At 38.1% G+C, this 19,044-nt stretch overlaps 1 protein-coding gene across 3 annotated transcripts in view; it reads left to right on the top strand.

Moving 5' to 3' along the window:
* Positions 1–17,475, top strand: part of LOC119838620 (CUB domain-containing protein 2) — a 62,083-nt gene extending 44,608 nt beyond the window's left edge. For 2 of the 3 annotated variants that reach the window (XM_038364649.1, XM_038364656.1), the window contains 15 exons: positions 3,914–4,088; positions 5,068–5,094; positions 6,080–6,291; positions 7,494–7,701; positions 8,365–8,573; positions 8,724–8,859; positions 9,106–9,204; positions 9,522–9,733; positions 10,219–10,447; positions 10,829–11,027; positions 11,617–11,821; positions 12,409–12,538; positions 12,987–13,159; positions 16,571–16,662; positions 17,411–17,475. In XM_038364649.1, coding sequence (XP_038220577.1) covers positions 3,914–4,088; positions 5,068–5,094; positions 6,080–6,291; positions 7,494–7,701; positions 8,365–8,573; positions 8,724–8,859; positions 9,106–9,204; positions 9,522–9,733; positions 10,219–10,447; positions 10,829–11,027; positions 11,617–11,821; positions 12,409–12,538; positions 12,987–13,159; positions 16,571–16,647 — 2,291 coding nt within the window. In that variant the 3' untranslated portion in view covers positions 16,648–16,662; positions 17,411–17,475. Of the gene's footprint in view, positions 1–155; positions 228–3,913; positions 4,089–5,067; positions 5,095–6,079; positions 6,292–7,493; positions 7,702–8,364; positions 8,574–8,723; positions 8,860–9,105; positions 9,205–9,521; positions 9,734–10,218; positions 10,448–10,828; positions 11,028–11,616; positions 11,822–12,408; positions 12,539–12,986; positions 13,160–16,570; positions 16,663–17,410 lie in introns of all 3 variants that reach the window. The other variant, XM_038364641.1, reaches the window with a different exon arrangement.
* Positions 17,476–19,044: the final 1,569 nt, after the last annotated feature.

The following is a 19,044-nucleotide window of genomic DNA, read 5'->3' as shown; positions in this document are numbered from 1 at the left end:
ACAGGTGAATTCAAATGTATTTAGTATAAGAAATTCCGTTAAAATTAACTAACTTGTACCTTGTAAAAACAATCGTATAATATATAGTAAGAGATTAGTAACACTTGTAATAGTTTAATCGGGGTACAGACTAAATGATGGTTGTTTTTGTGCAGTGCACGCAGGGGAGAACTCCGACTTCTCAAGTGTGGCGCCGCTTGCCGAACCCACGCCTACTAAATTTCCAAGTACGTTTCTATTCTATTTATTAAATGCTATAATAAGATCATCAGACCTCTGTTATGGGTATTAATAGCAAATTTGTGAAGGCAACAATTGGGTTTGGATTTTCTTGGGATGAGATTATGTGCGTAATTACCTTCTTAAGATTTTGGCTGCGGTTATAAAATTTTTGGTGGTAGATAAGTATTTTGGTATTCATTCGCAATAAAATCGGATTCATATGCATGTTCTACATTTGTACTCAACTGCGACGCATCAGAAAGCATTCAAGACCCTATTTGAGACTAATCATGTCAAAAAAATTATATGAATATTGAGAAAACGTCTGGGTTTGCAACATTTATACATTTGAATTGTGTTCAATAAAAGTTATCGATTGCATAATGGCTTCAAATAGAACAGACAATTAAAAAACTCGCACATTTTCCAGTTAAAATTCTGCTATAAATTTGAAACTTGATACCAACTTAATAAGGCCGTTACGTCACAGTGTAAAGTTTGTTTTATAACTTCAGCAAGATTTATAAGTGATCTTATTATGGCAGTTATTGAATAACTTTGTAGAGGCACTATACAGTATCTATTACGCGCTGCACTGTAGAAAGTGATTGAAGTACTCAGCCTTGTTGTTAATTTATAACACATACAAATTTTGCATTTAAAATTTATAGATATTAAGAGACGAGAGTTGTAGGTATTATATCATCTACTACATTTTGCCCGCGGCTTCGCACGCGTTTAATTCAGAGTAGTTTAATAGATGTTATTATACATATAAGCTTTCCTCTTGAATCACTCTATCTATTAAAAAAAACCCATCAAAATCCGTTGTGTAGCTTTAAAGATTTAAACATCCATAGACATAGGGACCGAGGATGTGACTTTGTTTTATAATTCGCAGTGATTTAATAATCTAATCATATATTTGTTGTAAAAAGCAGTGGTGGCTCAGTGGTGAGAACCTCGGACTTCAAAATCGATAAGTCGGGGTTCGAGACCGGGCGAGCGTGCAGGAATTAAATTGATTTTTTAATATATATAATAGCATATTACGTATCGATTTGTTTCATTGTTATTCTAGATGCTGTATTTCTCATTCCAAACATTTTTTCTTACTATTCGAATGATTTCACCTGGCTACCAATAATGAGTCATATGTACAACTTTAAAATTGTAATTAAAAAGTGAAAAAATCCTCAATTAGAATTTGAACGACACATAAAAATAATTAGGTATCTGAACAATTCGCCAAAATATTTATAACCAATTTGCACAATGAACAATTTAGAAATCAGCAATTTTGTAATTAAGAAAGTATTAAACTTCGTTACGGGCAGAATAAAAAAACATTCCACCAAGTTACTTTAATGCTCTCGCTGAAACTTTCCTCTTAACAAGTTGCCGGTTAAATACGAGGTATTTTTGTGGAAAAAATATACTTATATTGCATAAATCCGTCATAATGAAGTTCTTAATCGAGGTTGCTGTGCTGGGTAGGAAAAAAGTTTTAATAGGGCGCTAAGGGTGATTGTGGGCGGGTGGAGCATGACATTTTGTTTTACCCTACCTCTTTGCGAGAGGAAGCGATAGATCATCCATTCAACTGTGTTGTAACCCTTCCTACGACAGATACAGTCGGGTGAAGTTTTGCTGATTTACTTCGCCAATCAGCACGGGAGATATAAATTAGAATGTGTTGTGAGTGCAGGAAAATATATACTTAAATATGTTCGAAATATACCGTACAACTATGTTATTAAATAATAGTTTATGGATTTTATTGAGTAATGTAACTTTAACCTCCTTAATTTTTTTTTAATGAGGTTCATCGTTAAACTACGTGCGTTTAAGGCCAATCGTTGAAATTATTTGTGTTTGATAGGAAATTGTTGTCGTTTAATCCCATTTTATTATTTTTGTGCTATTGTTGTGATAAATTAAACCCCGCGGCATACCTTGTACACAAAATGTAGGCAGAAAAGAAATTCGCTTTTCACTGATGATGATGAGATGTAAAAATTGCCACAGAGTACAGAGACAGCCTCAAAGAAAAGATACCATACAGATTTTGTCTGCAACAAGCAATCTTTCTCGTGTAAACTACAAAGCAAACGACCTGAAAAGAAGCTCAAAAAGCTTTGCTCATGTCATGTGATTTCCATAAATTCATTTGTGCTTCACAGGCTACAAAGCTCAATTTATTTTCGACTGGGTAATGCTACTGTAACGTTTTGCTCTGTCAAAATTCCAAAGAAGGTAAATCACAGAATTTTCGGTATAATTTCTGACATTTTGGAACTTGTCTGTGATGCATAAGACGTATTACTTTGACGAAAATATGGATACAAATATGCAGATTCATTAAATACGTAACGTTTTATGTGTGTCAAATTAACATCTAAATATTTTATATTTTTACGAAATTATGTAAAAATTGCCTTCTCATTGTCGAGCGTCCCAATTCATAGAGGTGTCCATAAAAGCCATTCATCAACAGTAGTGTCGCTGAAATATTTTTTATTCAGACCACAACTGCATTATTCTCGATTTCATTTCGAAACACTCAACTCTGGAGCGCGTTTAAAAAATTTCAACCGCAAATTGAAATAAATGAATATTAAACTGAATCAAAAATAAGCGTTTCGAGTTGGTCGCTCAGTTGGTTTTATCTTAGTTTTGTAAAAACGTGAAACAAAAGGCCTGCTTTTCGCTTGTTTGTGGGGATTTGCTGTGTGTAATATGCATACATTTTTTACGTAACGCTGTAATCCGGGCCACGGTTTATTATTCATTTCGTATGTGTTTTAATTTTGCTCATTCAGCATTTGGGTTCGAGGGCTTTGTGATATTTTGAGGTTTCATTCCGAATTTATGTTTGACTTTGATTAACTCACTCACAGATTTAATTCATTATTCTGGAAGTAAAATGTGCCCTTTTTTTATTAATTAGTACATCAATGTTACATTTAAATTTGATTCTTACAAATAGGAGTGTCATGTTAGCTTTCGTAAAATGAATAACTTAATAATAACCACGAACAATACTCCAGCTGACGTTATTTCTAGAGCGGAAAAATTAAGACGACAATTAAATAAATATTTAAAAGGGAAAGATGGAAGATGGCAGATAATAGGCTAATGCGATTACAAAAGGTTTGCATAATCTGGGCTCTTAAACAAAGGATCTTTTCAAGCCTCTAAAGTATTATATTGAATGAAAAGAAAAAAGTTTTGGGTTAGGTTCAGATTGGTCAAAGATAACAGTTTGATCGTAATTTTTTAATGATATTATTTTGGCAGAAGGTTTAACGTTCATTTATAATGTCCTTACATTTCAAGTAGAAAGTATGTAAAGAATATTCAAATTATTAAAATTATACGCATTCATAGCGTTCAGTGTCCGAAAAGAATAAGGTGAGATCTGCCAATTAGCAAAGTCATAGTGAATGTTTTGAAACTGTTTCAGATAAATAATTGCTTTTATACAGAATACCTAAATTGCTTGCTTGTACACTCTGTATATGATTGATTGAACACGCTTATCTCAGGAACTACTGGTCCGATTTGAAAAATTATTTCAGTGTTAGATAGCCCATTTATTGTGGAAGGCTTTAGCTTTTATAGCATCAGTGCATTACATTGGTAAAACCGCGGGACACAGCTAGTATACTATATGCTGCGTTTGTTTCAGAGTGCGATCGTACATTCGTGAGCCGCGGCGGCACCAGCAATGGCACGTTCAGCGCGCCAGAGCTGTTGAACCCCTACAACCAGAGCCGGCAGTGCCTCTACACGTTCCTGGCGGCGCCGGGGCAGCGCGTGCTCGTCGAGTTCCGCACCTTCGACCTGAGGGGCAAGCCGCCAGAGTGAGTCGTTACTTATATCTTAGTAGGTAACTGGATGGCCGAGCATCATCATCATCATCATCAGCCCATATATGTTTCCACTGCTGGGACACAGGCCTCCTATGAGGGTTCAGGCCACAATCCACCACGCTGGCCAAGTGCGGGTTGGCAGATGTCACATGTCGTCGAACTTTTAATTCTTGGACATGCCGGTTTCCTCACGATGTTTTCCTTCACCGTTTAAGCAGTGATGATGTTATCAACATGCGCAGATAAATTGAAAAATCAATTTATTTCCTGCACGCTCGCCCGGTCTCGAACCCCCACTTTTCGTATTTGAAGTCCGAGGTTCTCACCACTGAGCCACCACTGCTTTTTATGCACTTGGATGGCCGAGCGTTGCGGAGTATTTTTTGACATTTTTTGGAAATGAGTCCTTGTAGTAGGGGAGTCAAGAGGGGTACTTACTTAGTACCGCTTTTGATTACCACGTAATAAGCTTTCAATGGATGAAATAATTAGAAACTGTATGAAAATTAATGTCTGTGAGGATTATTCATATAAACACCTGTGTCTAAAATGAAAGCAAGAGATTAATTCGAAGAATTGTATGCGTAGACCATGTAAAGTAATCTCATATCATTATCTTAGCACTGTAACAAGTTAATTAGATAATGTTCTATATTAAGTTACGATGTGTTTCAATTATTGGAGTAAATCCAAGACTTGATATAAGACAATTGCACTGGGTACACATGAAAGCTAAATTATTTTAAATAGATGGAGCATTCTCGAACAGGGATGAACGAGATCCAAATCCGCTTACTTCCCTGTTTCCCGTTTTCGATTACAAATGCTAATGTAACTCTAGACATACAGTCTATCGGTCTCTTCTCCACGCCTACACCACTGAACCGTTTTGGATAAAACTAGAATTATCCTGTAAGCATAATTTTAATGTTTTCCTATGAAATAATTTTATTTATTTATTTTGTTTTAGTGGATCAGCATTGGGAGAGCTTCCAGCGTGAGTACATCATCCATTCCTTATGTTGTCAAAACGTAAAGGCAAATATGTTTACATTACACGAAACTCATATAAAGGGATGGGAGGATATCTATTACTTCTGATACCTTGACCTGCTTTGAACTTGATTTTGTATTGATCTATTATTTCCGCTCTACTATTGTGATGAGTAATAGATAAATAGAATATTGTTTGAATAATAATCCATTGAAATTTTACATTTTAAAGCTCTTATTATGCGCTATACTACTTTCCTCGATAGTAGCTTATTATACTTGTATAGTATATAATATAGTGGTAACTTTGTAAAATTAGAACTAGTCTTTGGTAATCAATTATTTTTCATTTTGTGAATATCTATAAATGTAGGTATTTAGTTAAGCGTTGTAGGAAAGAGCTATGCATAATAATGATGTAAAATGTAAATCCAGTAGTACCATTCGTATCTGATAGAAATTGAAGATTTGAAAATTAACCAGTCTCAACAGATTACAGTATTATTTAATTTCATCATAGGCTATAATGCATTTCTTTTATAATTCATTCAACACACAATTTATTGACCTTTTACAAGTGTGAAAAATCACATAATTAGTGTCGTTGATGAACAGTATACAATTAGGAATCACTTGAATCTATGCAGAAATAGCAACAATAAAGCGACTTCTGCCTGCTCTTTCATATTTTTTTAAATGGAGATGGATGCAGTTATGCATAAATCCCCAAGTCATTCATTGTATTACTTCATAAATATCAGATTCACAATGTAAATAGTAGCCTACCGACTTAACTCCTTTGTTAAATCCCCTTTCTCCTGGGAAAGAGCCCTTGGTTATATCAATCAGTTCATAAAGATAAGGGACACAATGTAAACAGTAACCTTGCGATTAAACTCCTCTGTGTCCAATCGAACCGCCTTCTGTGACGAGGTCGCGGGTTTTCTGTATCCGAAGTCAGCACTTCTACATGCCCTACAATAACACAGATGCATGCACGAATACATGGACATATACTCCGAGATGGCGTCCCTGGAAACCGGCGAGCTGGTCAACTCGGCGTTCGGCGGGCGCTACTGCGGCCCGATACCGCCGCGCGCGCGCGTCTCCCTGCATCGGGCGGTCGCGCTCGCCTTCTTCACGGACCACACGTACACGCCACCAACACTCTTCTACGGCACTTATCGGTTTATCAACGCGTGTGAGTGCTCTGATTCCAATTATAACAAAATAGCAATTGTTTAATCAGTCACATTCGTAATTCATAATCATAATGAAAGAACTGTCAATCAATTAAATAACTGTTAATAAATTGGACCACATGGGAGGCCCCAGCTTTCAAATAAGAAATTATAGAAATCTGTTTAGTTTGTAAAATTTTATCAGATAACATACACAAAAATCCACTCAAATTAATAATCTCCTCCTTTTTCTTCAAATCGGTTGAAAAACATAAAATAAAAATGTGTTCTTCATTCGAACTTCGGTCATTTGCTGTATCTCTTATCTGAAAGTTTTGTCGCCTGTCTCAGCTTTATAATATTCACTATTGCAAGGCAAAGTTTTCCCATCACAATCAATGGCTTATCTAATATCCTGTCCGTCGCTAACAGCCTATATCTCATTATATTATTATAAACATTTTTTTCCAAAACGCCATGTTTGTATATACTCATATGTATAATGTCTGAAATATTATTAGTTTTGGTAAAACACTCGTAAAATTTCATTTAATAACATGCGAATCCAAGAAACGCATCGTATTCGCGAGTCGCGAAGTAATCATGATCGATTGAATTCTATTTCTCCTACAGATGGTTGGCCGCCATATAAGATTCATTTCTCTATTAGTCTAGTTCTATTTAGAAATAGTCCGGTATATTTATTCCTTTCTTGAAAGTTTCTTACCTATTTTTAAAATAGACTGGAATTGTTATATTATTCACTCTAAACTTGGTAGAAGTGTGCCAACTATGTGGTTTAATAATAAGCGTATTGACTAATAAATAATAATACCTCTCACAGATTATAGAAGCTATTTCCAATCTTTACAGAGCACAATCTGTAAGACTATTTTAACTATAAATTAACAAAAACATGATGATTGATAACTTTTCAACCAACATTCATAATAACATTGTGAAACATAACATTTGGTGTCTGTCTGTTTGACTATCTATAACGTAGTCACATCAGAACCACAATCATCGAGGCAACATACGTATGCAAAGACGGTCCATATAATCTGTCATGAAACTAGCACGTACCTACCTACACGTAGAGATATCATCTACGTATATATGTCTACATTCCTAGATAGTTGAAAACTCTACAGGGATTATATAACATATATATAAAGGACAACAAAACATCAAATTCAAAGCATCTCTTCCGAATTTCCAGCGGAATTCGATGTGGGCACGCCAATACCCAACACGCTCTGCTCCTTCGTGATCGAGGCGAGCAAGCGGAAGACGGGCCTGCTGCTCTCGCCCACGTACCCGGGCATCTATCCGAAGGACATCACCTGCAACTACCAGTTCGTGGGCCAGCCGGGGCAGCGGATACGGCTCGAGTTTCGCGACTTCGATCTGTTTTTCGGCGGGCCACAGTTAGTTGATATTTTTTATTTATTATATATAATCTCCAATAGCGGTAGAACTACGTGGCATTTAGGGAGAAAAGAAGCATCAAGATTTTTCATTTATCATTTTAATTTTTTGAATCAAGAAATTCAAGATTTCTCGCGATTTAATAAGAAGTAGAATATTTTTCAAGATTATCGGTCATTAATTAATAATAATAGGTTCACTTATTCCCGCTGCCGAATTCCATAACTGCACCTTTCGCCACTAATTAAAGTATCATCCTCTAGACCTGGATGCTTGGCGGTCTACTACAGTGAGCATTTTCTGCCGAAAACAACATTTCTGAGGAACGTCTTAACCACTTCGGGGCTTTCAAGCGTTTTCGACGAGGAAATATCCAAAAAGGGCTTATGAATTCCTTAATGGCTAGCACATTAGCGGTGCCTCTTACACCGCGGGTGCTTAAGAGCAACGGGTTCCACCGGGTGAACCGCCTGCTCGTTTGCCAGATTAACTTTCTAAAGCAAAAAAGCTCTATTGCAACTTAACATAATAGTATTGCCAATAGCTGGGACTATTGACAATACTATTATACTTCCATATTATAACGGGCTACACTTCAGTGAATTTTTCCTTCGTCCTGGCTTGAAATATTAGAGGCAGGAGTCAAAATGAATCTGTATTAGTTGCCCGTTCGACTGGGTGCGCGTGTACGACGGGCCCGACAACTCGTCCGCGATCATCGGCACGTACTGCGGCCAGCAGCGCAACCTCGTGCTGTACTCCAGCGACGAGCGGCTGCTGGTCACCTTCTTCACGCTGCCGCGGGCCGCTAACACGCAGAATCGCGGCTTCAAGGGCATCTTTGAGTTCTCCGAGAGTTTTGTTAAATTAGGTGAGTGTGTAATTATATAGATTAATGAAAAATGAAATATATTAAATTCGTTATATGGTATTGTGTACAAATAAAATTATCAGCGTATATATATTTATCAGTAATTATATTGCATATATATGTATTCATTAATATTGTTTTTTATTTCAGATTTTATAAGTAAACATGACGCTGAGCATATTAGAGGCTCAGAGTGTGATCAGAAAATTCTTAGTAAAAAGGAATCGTCAGGATTCGTGTACCATCCAAATTATCCATTCCCTTATATACAAAAAGTTGTTTGTAGGTAAGTTAATCTAGTGTTTCATTTCCTTTTTTGTATTCAATATTTTTCATTTTCTCTATTCTCAGTATAATATCTTTGCTACAAACTTTTGAATTCTAACTTATACCTTGCAATGTTTTTCTTCATACATTAGGAGGAAAGATTATTTCAAAAATTCACATGAGTGTTCATGGTTTTTCAATTTGAATTTTAATATAAAACATTATTATTTCACATCAGTAATATCATGATTTTTATTTGTTTCAGATATTTTATATACGGTATGCAAGATTCCCAAAATTTGGAGCGAGTGCGGCTCGAGTTCCAAAATTTTTCTATACCAAAGGGCGATAACCCGAAGCCAGAGTGAGTTATTTACGCATTAAAAGTTAACATTAAATTAAAACTCATTTAATTGTTGTAAAGGAATTTATTAAATAATATAAACATTAGTAATTATTCGACTTTGTTATATGCCATATCAAAATGACATACTCTAAAGCTCATACTAAAAAAAAATTCTTCTGATAAGGTGAATAGGTACATAAATAACTATATACAACTAGTCTAATTATAACTCTTGAAGTACCGAAGTAATGCTGTACCGTTAGCAACCAACCCACTGTCCACCGGAAGGAGACTATCCTTAAGCAATTCTATAATGTAAGTTATCCACATTCCAGCACGTGCCCCGACGGCTACCTGAAGGTGTACCTGCGCGGGCAGGAGGCCACCGACTCGTACGACAAGCACGACGCGGAGCTGTGCGGCGACGGCGAGGGCGCGCCGCCCTTCCCGCCGCCGCTGCTGTCCGACGGGCCGCGCCTCGTGCTCGTCTTCAGCTCCGGCGAGCTGCAGGGCAGGGGCTTCAAGGCGAAGTACACCTTTGAGACTGGTGAGCCTGCCTTAGTGTTAGGGAGCTAGTCTTCAGAGTGCAAGTGCGTAGGGACGAGTTATCAGATCAAGTACTTACACCATTGCAAATTAAATAGCTCCAACTAAAAGAGAGTAAATAATCAACTAACCGGTATAGAGAGATAGATAAATGTATCTGGAAGAAGATAAACTTAAGGTCCGAAATTGAAGAACAAAATTTTTGAAGTGTTACACAATGTTGTTTAATTCGCTGTCGAAACTCATTATATCAGTTTATATAAATTCTATGTCCATATCTATATCCATACTGATATTTTAAAAGGAAAGATTTGTATGTTTTCTCGCAAACACCCTGGCCCGATTTAAAAAATTCTCCCACCATAACAAAGCTGCAACTTCACTGATTCTTACTATTTCTTAATACTTAGCCAACATAATCAAAAGTCGAAACTCTGCCCCAATTGTTAGTCTCTATATCTTCATTTCGCATCCAATACCTTGCAGAATACCGCGTGCCCGGCACGGCGGCGCCGGGCGGCGAGTGCGCGTTCACATACCGCTCGGAGGCCAAGAAACGCGGCGAGTTCAACTCCCCGCGCTATCCCTCCAACTACCCCTCGCACACCAACTGCACGTACACGCTCGTCGCGACCCCCAACGAGCAGGTCACTGTCGTGTTCGACCACTTCAAAGTGCGAGCTGACGCTTGGAACGCCACCGCCGGCTTGTATGGGTGAGTCTAAGTATTTGCTGATGTTTGTGATGTGTTGTCTGTCTTAATGTGTAAACGAAATGAATCGTTGAAAAAGTAACTGTAGTAAAGTATAATAGATACAAATAACTGTTTATAATAAAAACTTACCCGCCTTCAAATTGTCAAAACTAGACCCACAATGAAGTAGTTGATATAGGACTGATCATTTAAAAAGTAATTAAATTAAAGGAAACAAATGTGTATAGGTGAATTACAATAAAAATGTACTCGTACGGCTACGGTGCACTATCTCAATCCCGTGGAAATTAAAAGCACGCGAAGTCATAAGTGCCATTCAGTAAGTGCTGCGTTACAACGCAGAAAGAGTCCAAGAAGTAAAAGTTGCATGTGGTGTTCCAGCGGCGCGACGTGCAGCGAGGACTGGGTGGAGGCGTGGTGGACGGGGCGCGAGGGCAGCCGCGTGCCGCTCGGCCGCTGGTGCGGGCTCGCCACGCCCGGCCCGCTGCAGTCGCCGCGCGGCGCGCTCGGCCTGCTCATCGCGCTGCACACGGACGCCGACAGCGTCGCCTCCGGCTTCAAGGCGCGATATGTGTTTGAGGTTGCCCTTCATCTTCTTATTCTCACTCTCTGATGATAAGTGTGTACAATAATGTACAATATTGTTGTAGGTTACAAAATTGTATGCCTAAAAGGCATACATTTTCTGACCTTTCAGCTTTATAAGCGTACTAATTTTGTAAAATTCTGTAAAAAAATTCCAATAATTCGTCGATTAAGATGTTCATTTCTTAAAAACATACACTATGTTATTTTTAAGAAACTTTTTACTCATATTAGAAATTCAAAAATAATAAAGCAATTTAGAAATTAAAAACTTTTTAACGGATTTTAAACGCGATTTATTCATTATATTATTAACCCGACGTTTCGAACACTTTACAGCGAGCGTGGTCACGGGGAGACTGTCTCCCCGTGACCACGCTCTTTAAAATCCGTTAAAAAGTTTTTAATTTCTAAATGTATAATACTCGCGTAAAACCAAACACAAGAAAATACTATAATAAAGCAATTTTATACAATATTCACAAATTTATAAAAAATGCTCTATCCATACTTGTATGTGTTACCACAAGTAATCTTAAACTTGTGGCATCAATTTATTTACATTAATAACGTGCAACGCGCAGCCCGCCAAGTCGATATTCGGCGACTGCGGCGGCAACGTGTCGGGCTCGCCGTGGGGCGTGGTGTCGTCGCCGCGCTACCCGCTGCCGTACGAGGCGCCCGCGCGCGGCGCCGCCTCGCGCGTCTGCAACTGGTTCATCACGGCCAAGCCGGGCCGCCGCCTGCTGCTCAACTTCGACCACTTCGCCGTGGAGGGCCATCTCACGGGTGAGTGTCGGTGACTGTAAGGAGGAGCAAAGGACCTTGGATGGTACCCTGGGGTACGCCAAGCTTTGTTAGTATCATTTATAACATGAGTAAAAATAAGTATACCCAATTGAATACACATTCATACTAAAGAATTAATGACCTCGAGACAGTGTAATACACATAAGATGTTATATTCAAAGAAAAGAGTTCATTATAAGATAGTTTACCACGGCTACTACTAGCTACCTCAACTAATATAGGTGATATTATGTCTTAACTGTCAATTAATATATTTATGAAAATATTAATCTGAGAAACAAATTATTCAAAATCAACATTGTTACTTACATGATAAAATGTTCATTCACAAACTTCGAACCAAAAGCAGCATTGTTTTAAAAGAATTCAATCTTATACGGATCAATTACGGTCGGAATAAAAAACGCACAAAAAAATAAAACTATAAATTCAACCCAATTGTTAAATTGGGATTATTATCTAGAACATTTTTTGACGCTGTGCATCTAGTAGTATTATTGATCGAAGACCAAACTTCGTATAACCATAATTGAGTAACGTGTGGCCCCCGCACGGGCGCGGCGCAGAGCGCGGCTGCCCGGCGGCCGTGCTGCGGCTGTGGTACGAGAGCCCGGGCCCGCCGCTCGAGCTGTGCGGCGAGAAGGCGCCCGGCGACCGCTGGCAGTACCTCTCCTCCTCCAACTCGATCAGGCTGTCGTGAGTTTTTTACCAAATTTAAAAAAATGGCGTTAATAGTAGCATGCTACTGGGTTTCATACGGTGAATGGGGGTGCCGGAGGCCCTTACCCAGTCCATTCCTTCTTTCCAGTCGTTAATCATTTCCTTATTTCTTACCCCTTTAAAGCGAACAGCGCATTCGCAATGGCACCACCTATGCGTATGTTCATGGGCGGTGGTTACCATCAGGCAAAGCTCAGTTATATCTCCTCTTTATATCAACTTGTAATTTATCTTAATCCTTTTATTTCCACAATACAATAAAACACAAGCCTTTTAACATTACTATTGATGAAAAAATAAAAAAAATAAACACGAATGCTGTATACTTGTACATTGCAATCTAACCCATAACATAATCTGATATTTAGGTATTTTTGTTTTATTTAAATCATGTAGCTCTAGCATCCGCAATATAACCTTGCAGGTTCATAATAGCGGACAAGTCGGTGGGCGCGGCGGGGTGGCGCGCCGTGTGGACCGAGGTGACGGTCGGCGTCGGCGAGAGCTGCCCCGACGCGTGCGCCGGCGCCTGCCTGCCGCCCGCCGCGCTCTGCTCCGCGCTGCCGCACTGCGCCGGCATGCCCAAGTCGCCACGATGTTAGTATACACGCACACACTCGCACACACACACGCACACACACGCGGACGCCCACATACACATACGCAAATACGCTTACACAAACGCTCACGCGCGCGAAAAATTCATACTAGTACCAGTGTTAGCGTACACACACAATACACACCCACATTTATGCACAATACACGCACACATGCAGAGAGTTAATACACATAAACACGCGAGTATATATAGCAGCAGTGCTAGTTATCTAGTACATTCGCGATCGTACACATACACTTATATTCATAGTATAGCCAGTGCTAGCGTAAAAAGACACATGCAGAAGCGCAAAAACATACACATTCACGCACACACGTAAACATACGTCTGTTTTTATACGTACATATACACACACATGTACATTTTCACACAGTTTACAGTTGCGATGAAATTTAACTTGCGCGCACAGATATACTACAGCTAATGCTAGATACTTTGAGATGATACACACAACACCAGATACAGATAAAAAAACCTTCAAATACTTATAGATCCCGGTTGCAATTATGATATACACAAACGAATAAAAACCCCAATATCAATTACATTCTACATACACGCACACACTATCGGAAAATTATTCTAAGTTTCATACAACTACACAGATAGCGAATTCTAACCTTAAATCACATAGATACCTATGCCCTTTGAAATAAGTCAATTTGTAACGGAAAATTAGCCGCCAATCGAACTATACCTTATAACACAAGATGCCCTACAGTTACAAAACAACATAGAAATCAATATAATTTGAAACGTAGGTATAATAATACACCCAAAACGATTCAGAACTAAAACCATTCATGTCTCAAAATTTATTTCCAACACGAAGTTTCTGTACTCAGCAAAACAGAATCGTTTTAATTTATGTATACGAACTATCTTGGCAATATTGCTATTTCACTTGGACAATCGCTTGCAACAATAGCTTTTTCAGCACTAAGCTTCCACGATACTACGGAAGAAGCAAATGATTCTTGCTTAAGCAAAAACAGAACTTCTACAGATGCAATATTACTGAAAGCGTCACAGTTGCGTTAACACCAGCTATCACTGAATAATATAACTTAAATATTTGCACCTTATTACATAGACTATCGATATAAAACAATGTTGCGATAATATAATCTATAGGTATAAGAAATTTTACAATATGTTTAGATAATTATACTGTAATGTTGAACGTTGTTATCGTAAAAATTTGAATGTTAAATGATCTCATGAAATTGTGTACATGTAAGTAAAATAAGCATTTGAATAAGTACAATCTTGTAACTATTTAACAATAGGATGTAGAATATACTTTATATTATACACGGAGTGCCAAATTTTTTAATGAAACCAATAGCGAGAACGTTTTGCCAAAACATATTGTCCTTTTAATACAAGTCGTGAAGATTTAGTTCTTTTTATTCTATCCAAATGATATATTTTGATTTAAATTGTTTCCCATACTGGTAGATTAGCTAGAGGCATTTATGTTTCTTTGTATTTGATTGTAGCTAAATTCACTCACTTAAATTGGTTGATTAACAGTTAATTTATTTTAATTTTAATATATGTTTCCTGCATATTAACTAAAATAGTATTTTAACTCTAATTTCACTTCGTAATATTCGTACGGATAAGTGAAATGTTTCAAATTATAGGCACTATTTTGTATGTATTAATTGTTGTTTCAAAAGATGGTAAATATAAGTTGTTAATGATAATAATACATACTATCTAGCTAAAAACGGAAGTAAGCAGTACGATAATTTTCATATTTGAAATTAACGCACCTGAACGTATCTTAAAGAAAAACTGTCAGCATTTAAAGTACCTACCACGATTTAAAGTTCATATAGAGCTAGATTTGGGGTGGAATTCTGTAATGCTACTTGAAGGGAAAGAACTACAAATACTGTACATAGATTATTTTACTCAAAGAAAATATTTTTATCACCTCACGATCCGATGGACCGAAACGATGGATGTTATTTTAACTGTGCTTATTTATCACTTACTTTTCAAAAATTTTTGTGCAAATACAAATATTCAAATACAGCTTATACAGGAGGTATTAAGAGTACCGTCCCTTCCAGCGGTATCACAAAATTTCACCTGTACATACGACTGCTTGCTTCCATCTTATTCTATCTCATATAAGATGTAATGTATCTAACTGTAGAACTGTTAAAAAACTATTTAAATACCACTAAATAACGTTATATTCACTTACTCTTTCTTCTCAGTATTGACGGTTCAATGCAATCTTTGTCTCAAAGGATTTACAAAGTATTATTAAGATGGTAGGTATTAGAAATCTACAATAAACCATAATATTATCAATTGTTGGTGAAATAGTACAATATATTGACGTTGTTGCAAGAATATGGACCTTTTTATTTATATGCGATAAATGCCCCTTTTTATTTAACTTTTTCATATAAATCCATATTACATTCATAATTTTTGCTAATATTTTGTAGTTTTATAATTAATGTTTTATTATTTTCTTATTATATACTGTGATGACTCAGAAAAGGATAAGTCTTACCCTGGCCAGGGCTTGTACAATGGGAAAACTGGAACGTATTGTTCACGATATCTACCCGTTCATGTACATTTATAACTTTTGTTCAAATGTTCAAATGTATAATTACATCAGTACGTTTAGGGTTTATTATTCTTCTTCACGCACATTACAGTATGACAAAATTATATAATGCAATGCAACAAAAATAGTATTTTTGTCTCTCAATAAACAGTTTTATATTTTTTGCAACGACATTAACCAATTGGGCAATATTTTGTACAAGGATCTGGCCTTGGGAATATTTATTTGGGTCTAGAAAAATTAGATGTATTTCAATAAGAAATGTGACCTGATGTAAATTATTATAATTATCTAAATTCCGATGGGACGAAGCTTGCATTGAGTCATCGCACTATGGAGCCCAGGGTACGCCTCAGAAATACTCGGTTCATATCAATCTATCTATAAAAATATAATGTATTAATATCAAGGAAATAAAAAGCACAGAAAGATATTGAACGAGTATCTCTTGTATAATGAAATATAGTTTCAAAATGACTACTATTTCATTAATATATAAATTGCAATTCAATGATGACTGTACGCAACTTATGTAGTTAAAATTTTCACCTACGCTAATGCTAAATTAGGTGAGGTGTAAGATAGTAAGCTACTACGGTTTTCGTCATTAATGAGCGGCTTGGATCCAAATTCACCTTTATCACTAAAATTAACTGTACATAGGTATGTGTACCTACTTGAAAGTTCGAGTGTATTATTGTTGGGAATGTATGGATATCATAATACGGATCCAAGACAAGTTCATTAATGTGCGTGGCGTACCTCTGGGCTGACGCGGCGGTGTGCGTAGGCGTTGCGGCGTCGGGCCAGGCCGCGCCGCGCGCCGTGCTCGTCGTCCTTTCGCTTGTGCTCGCCGCCCCGCACTGACCGGGCGCTGCACACGTGAGTCTATATATACCACCCCCTCCACCCTCGCCGTGCACCTACCCGCCTATCCTTGACGCTTCCACGTGCTTGCGCTACTAAGATCCGAAATCATCAGCAGTTTTAGCGTTGGAAGTAGTTATATAGAATGTGAAACGCGATTAAAATAATGAAACAGTTTTTGGTCCTTCGAGTCTTCTTCCAAGAACCAAGAACGATTTGTACGACAAGTATGCGAAAGCTTACGCTCCACGCTTAATTGGTTCGCTTTTAGGGTGCCGGAGACTCCATTGGCCCTTCAACAAGCTTCTTCATCAAAACTCCCTAAACAATATTATCGTTGCATGTTGTAAAATTAAACTAAAAAAAATAAATAAATCTTTCAATTTTGAATAAGCAGTATTTAAACGATTGTATAAATATAAATCGAGCGTTGATAAAATTCAATAGGTAATGTTGTTTTTTATGTTTTATTGCTTCATTTACTAATTGGCAAACGGGCTACGTATCTTAATTTTAAATACTGTTCCCTATTGTAGCATGAAATGTGTTTACAGCTGTTATTACTAAAAGATCTCAAAATAATGCTTAAGCTCTTTTAAACACATTTTCTGGTACATAATAAACATTTTCCTAACGGAATACATTCACGGTGATAACGCTATCAATGGTGCAAACTGTCATCAGTATTAAGCTAATTCTCCAAGCACCATTGATATCGCGTGTGACACGGGCGGGGCCAATAGCGCTGGTACACACTACGCAGGCTCGAGTGGGCGCGCGGCGGAGGGCGGATCGAGCGGCACGGCGTGGTGGGTGGTGGGGTGCGCGGGCGGCGGCGCGGCGACGCTAGCGGTGTGCTGGCGGCGACGCCGGCGCGCGCCCCGCGGCCCGCCGCCGCCCCCGCGGCCCCCGCCGCGCCCGCTCGCCGCGCGCCTCGCCGTGCCACCGGACACTGTGTGATGCAATACAATACTTTATCGATATCTGTGTTTTATTTACTCCTTAGTTTTGCGTGATAAATTTTGGGTTCATGCGATTTTGTGGGATTCTTTATATTAGATCTTATAGGTCTGATTCTTTATATTAGAACAATGTCCTAATAGACAATGATTCAAAGCTGAGAGTCATCGATTTAATATTACGGCAGTTGTTAAATTTGGCAATAGGTACCAAATGATTTTTATTTAAATACTTTAATTTTGTTAGTGACATGTGGGGATTTTTTTAGATTTTGTTTGAATCTGGGGATACTAGTAGGTACCTACGTAGGTATTAAAGGGAAATGAAATGCTAAAACGCTAACAAATAACTTAAAGAATTTTTTTGCTTACATTTTTCTCTTCGAGCAAAATACACGGCTAACTATGAATCGGATTTAACTGCTTTATTGTTGCTTTTATGAACGCTCGCTATCAGGTTTCTGGTGGAGCCTAAAGTGCATGTAACATAAAGCCTGTCTGTAACATAAAGCCCCTATTCATGGTGAACTTTTATTGAGTGACAAAGTTGAATCAACATGCAGCTAGCAACACTGCGGCAGAGTAGATAACGCATATAAAAAAGTTCTCATCCCTTTTTTTTTAATTGGGGAAATCTTACATAGATACCCACGCCCCCCGGGGAAAAGCAGCCGTGGGATATATCGTATTCCTACTCACTAAAACCCCACTCTATTCCGACGAGCCGCTTTAGTTGAAAGGGTCACGGGAACTGGTCAGTATACGTCCGCGACCCCCTCGGCGGCAGCCCGTTACCGGGCCAGCTCAGAAATTAGAGCGGCAAGATGAATTCACCGCTCTACCCTCCTGTAGGCGGCATGAGAAGAACACGTCCCACACTCACCGCACCAGGCAATTAATTACATCCCCGATATTGCCCGATGCCCTTCATCACGGAGGCAAGTAGCGACCGTTTAAATTAGTCGCAATACGGCAACGACGCCTAATAGGAAGCGAACCCACTCTTGCCTCCTCTCGGACACCTGTGAAAGGTGGAAGGTAATAGCTCCATGCCGCTTGTCCCTCCACTCTCGGAGGACTGGTCGAACAGAAACGACCGTCCTCAACCGGAACACCATTACTATAACGACATGAATTGCTTTTATTTCTTAATCATGAAACTAGTACATCCTACGAATATTATAGAGTACTAGCTGTGCCCCGCGGTTTCACCCGCGTAAGTCCCTATGCCGTAGGAATATCGGGATAAAAAGTTGCCTATATGTTATTCCAGTTGTCCAGCTGTCTACGTACCAAATTTCATTGCACTCGGTTCAGTAGTGTTTGCGTGAAAGAGTAACAAACACACATACATCCTTACAAACTTTCACATTTATAATATTAGTAGGATAGGATAGGATTTGTTCCTACAAATATGTAGTAATAGTAGGATTGATTA

This window comes from Zerene cesonia, chromosome 3, assembly GCF_012273895.1.
Source record: "Zerene cesonia ecotype Mississippi chromosome 3, Zerene_cesonia_1.1, whole genome shotgun sequence".
In the NCBI taxonomy this organism is placed as follows: domain Eukaryota; kingdom Metazoa; phylum Arthropoda; class Insecta; order Lepidoptera; family Pieridae; genus Zerene; species Zerene cesonia.
The sequence above is the reverse complement of the archived record's forward strand: the minus strand, read 5'-3'. Positions and strand labels throughout refer to the sequence as shown.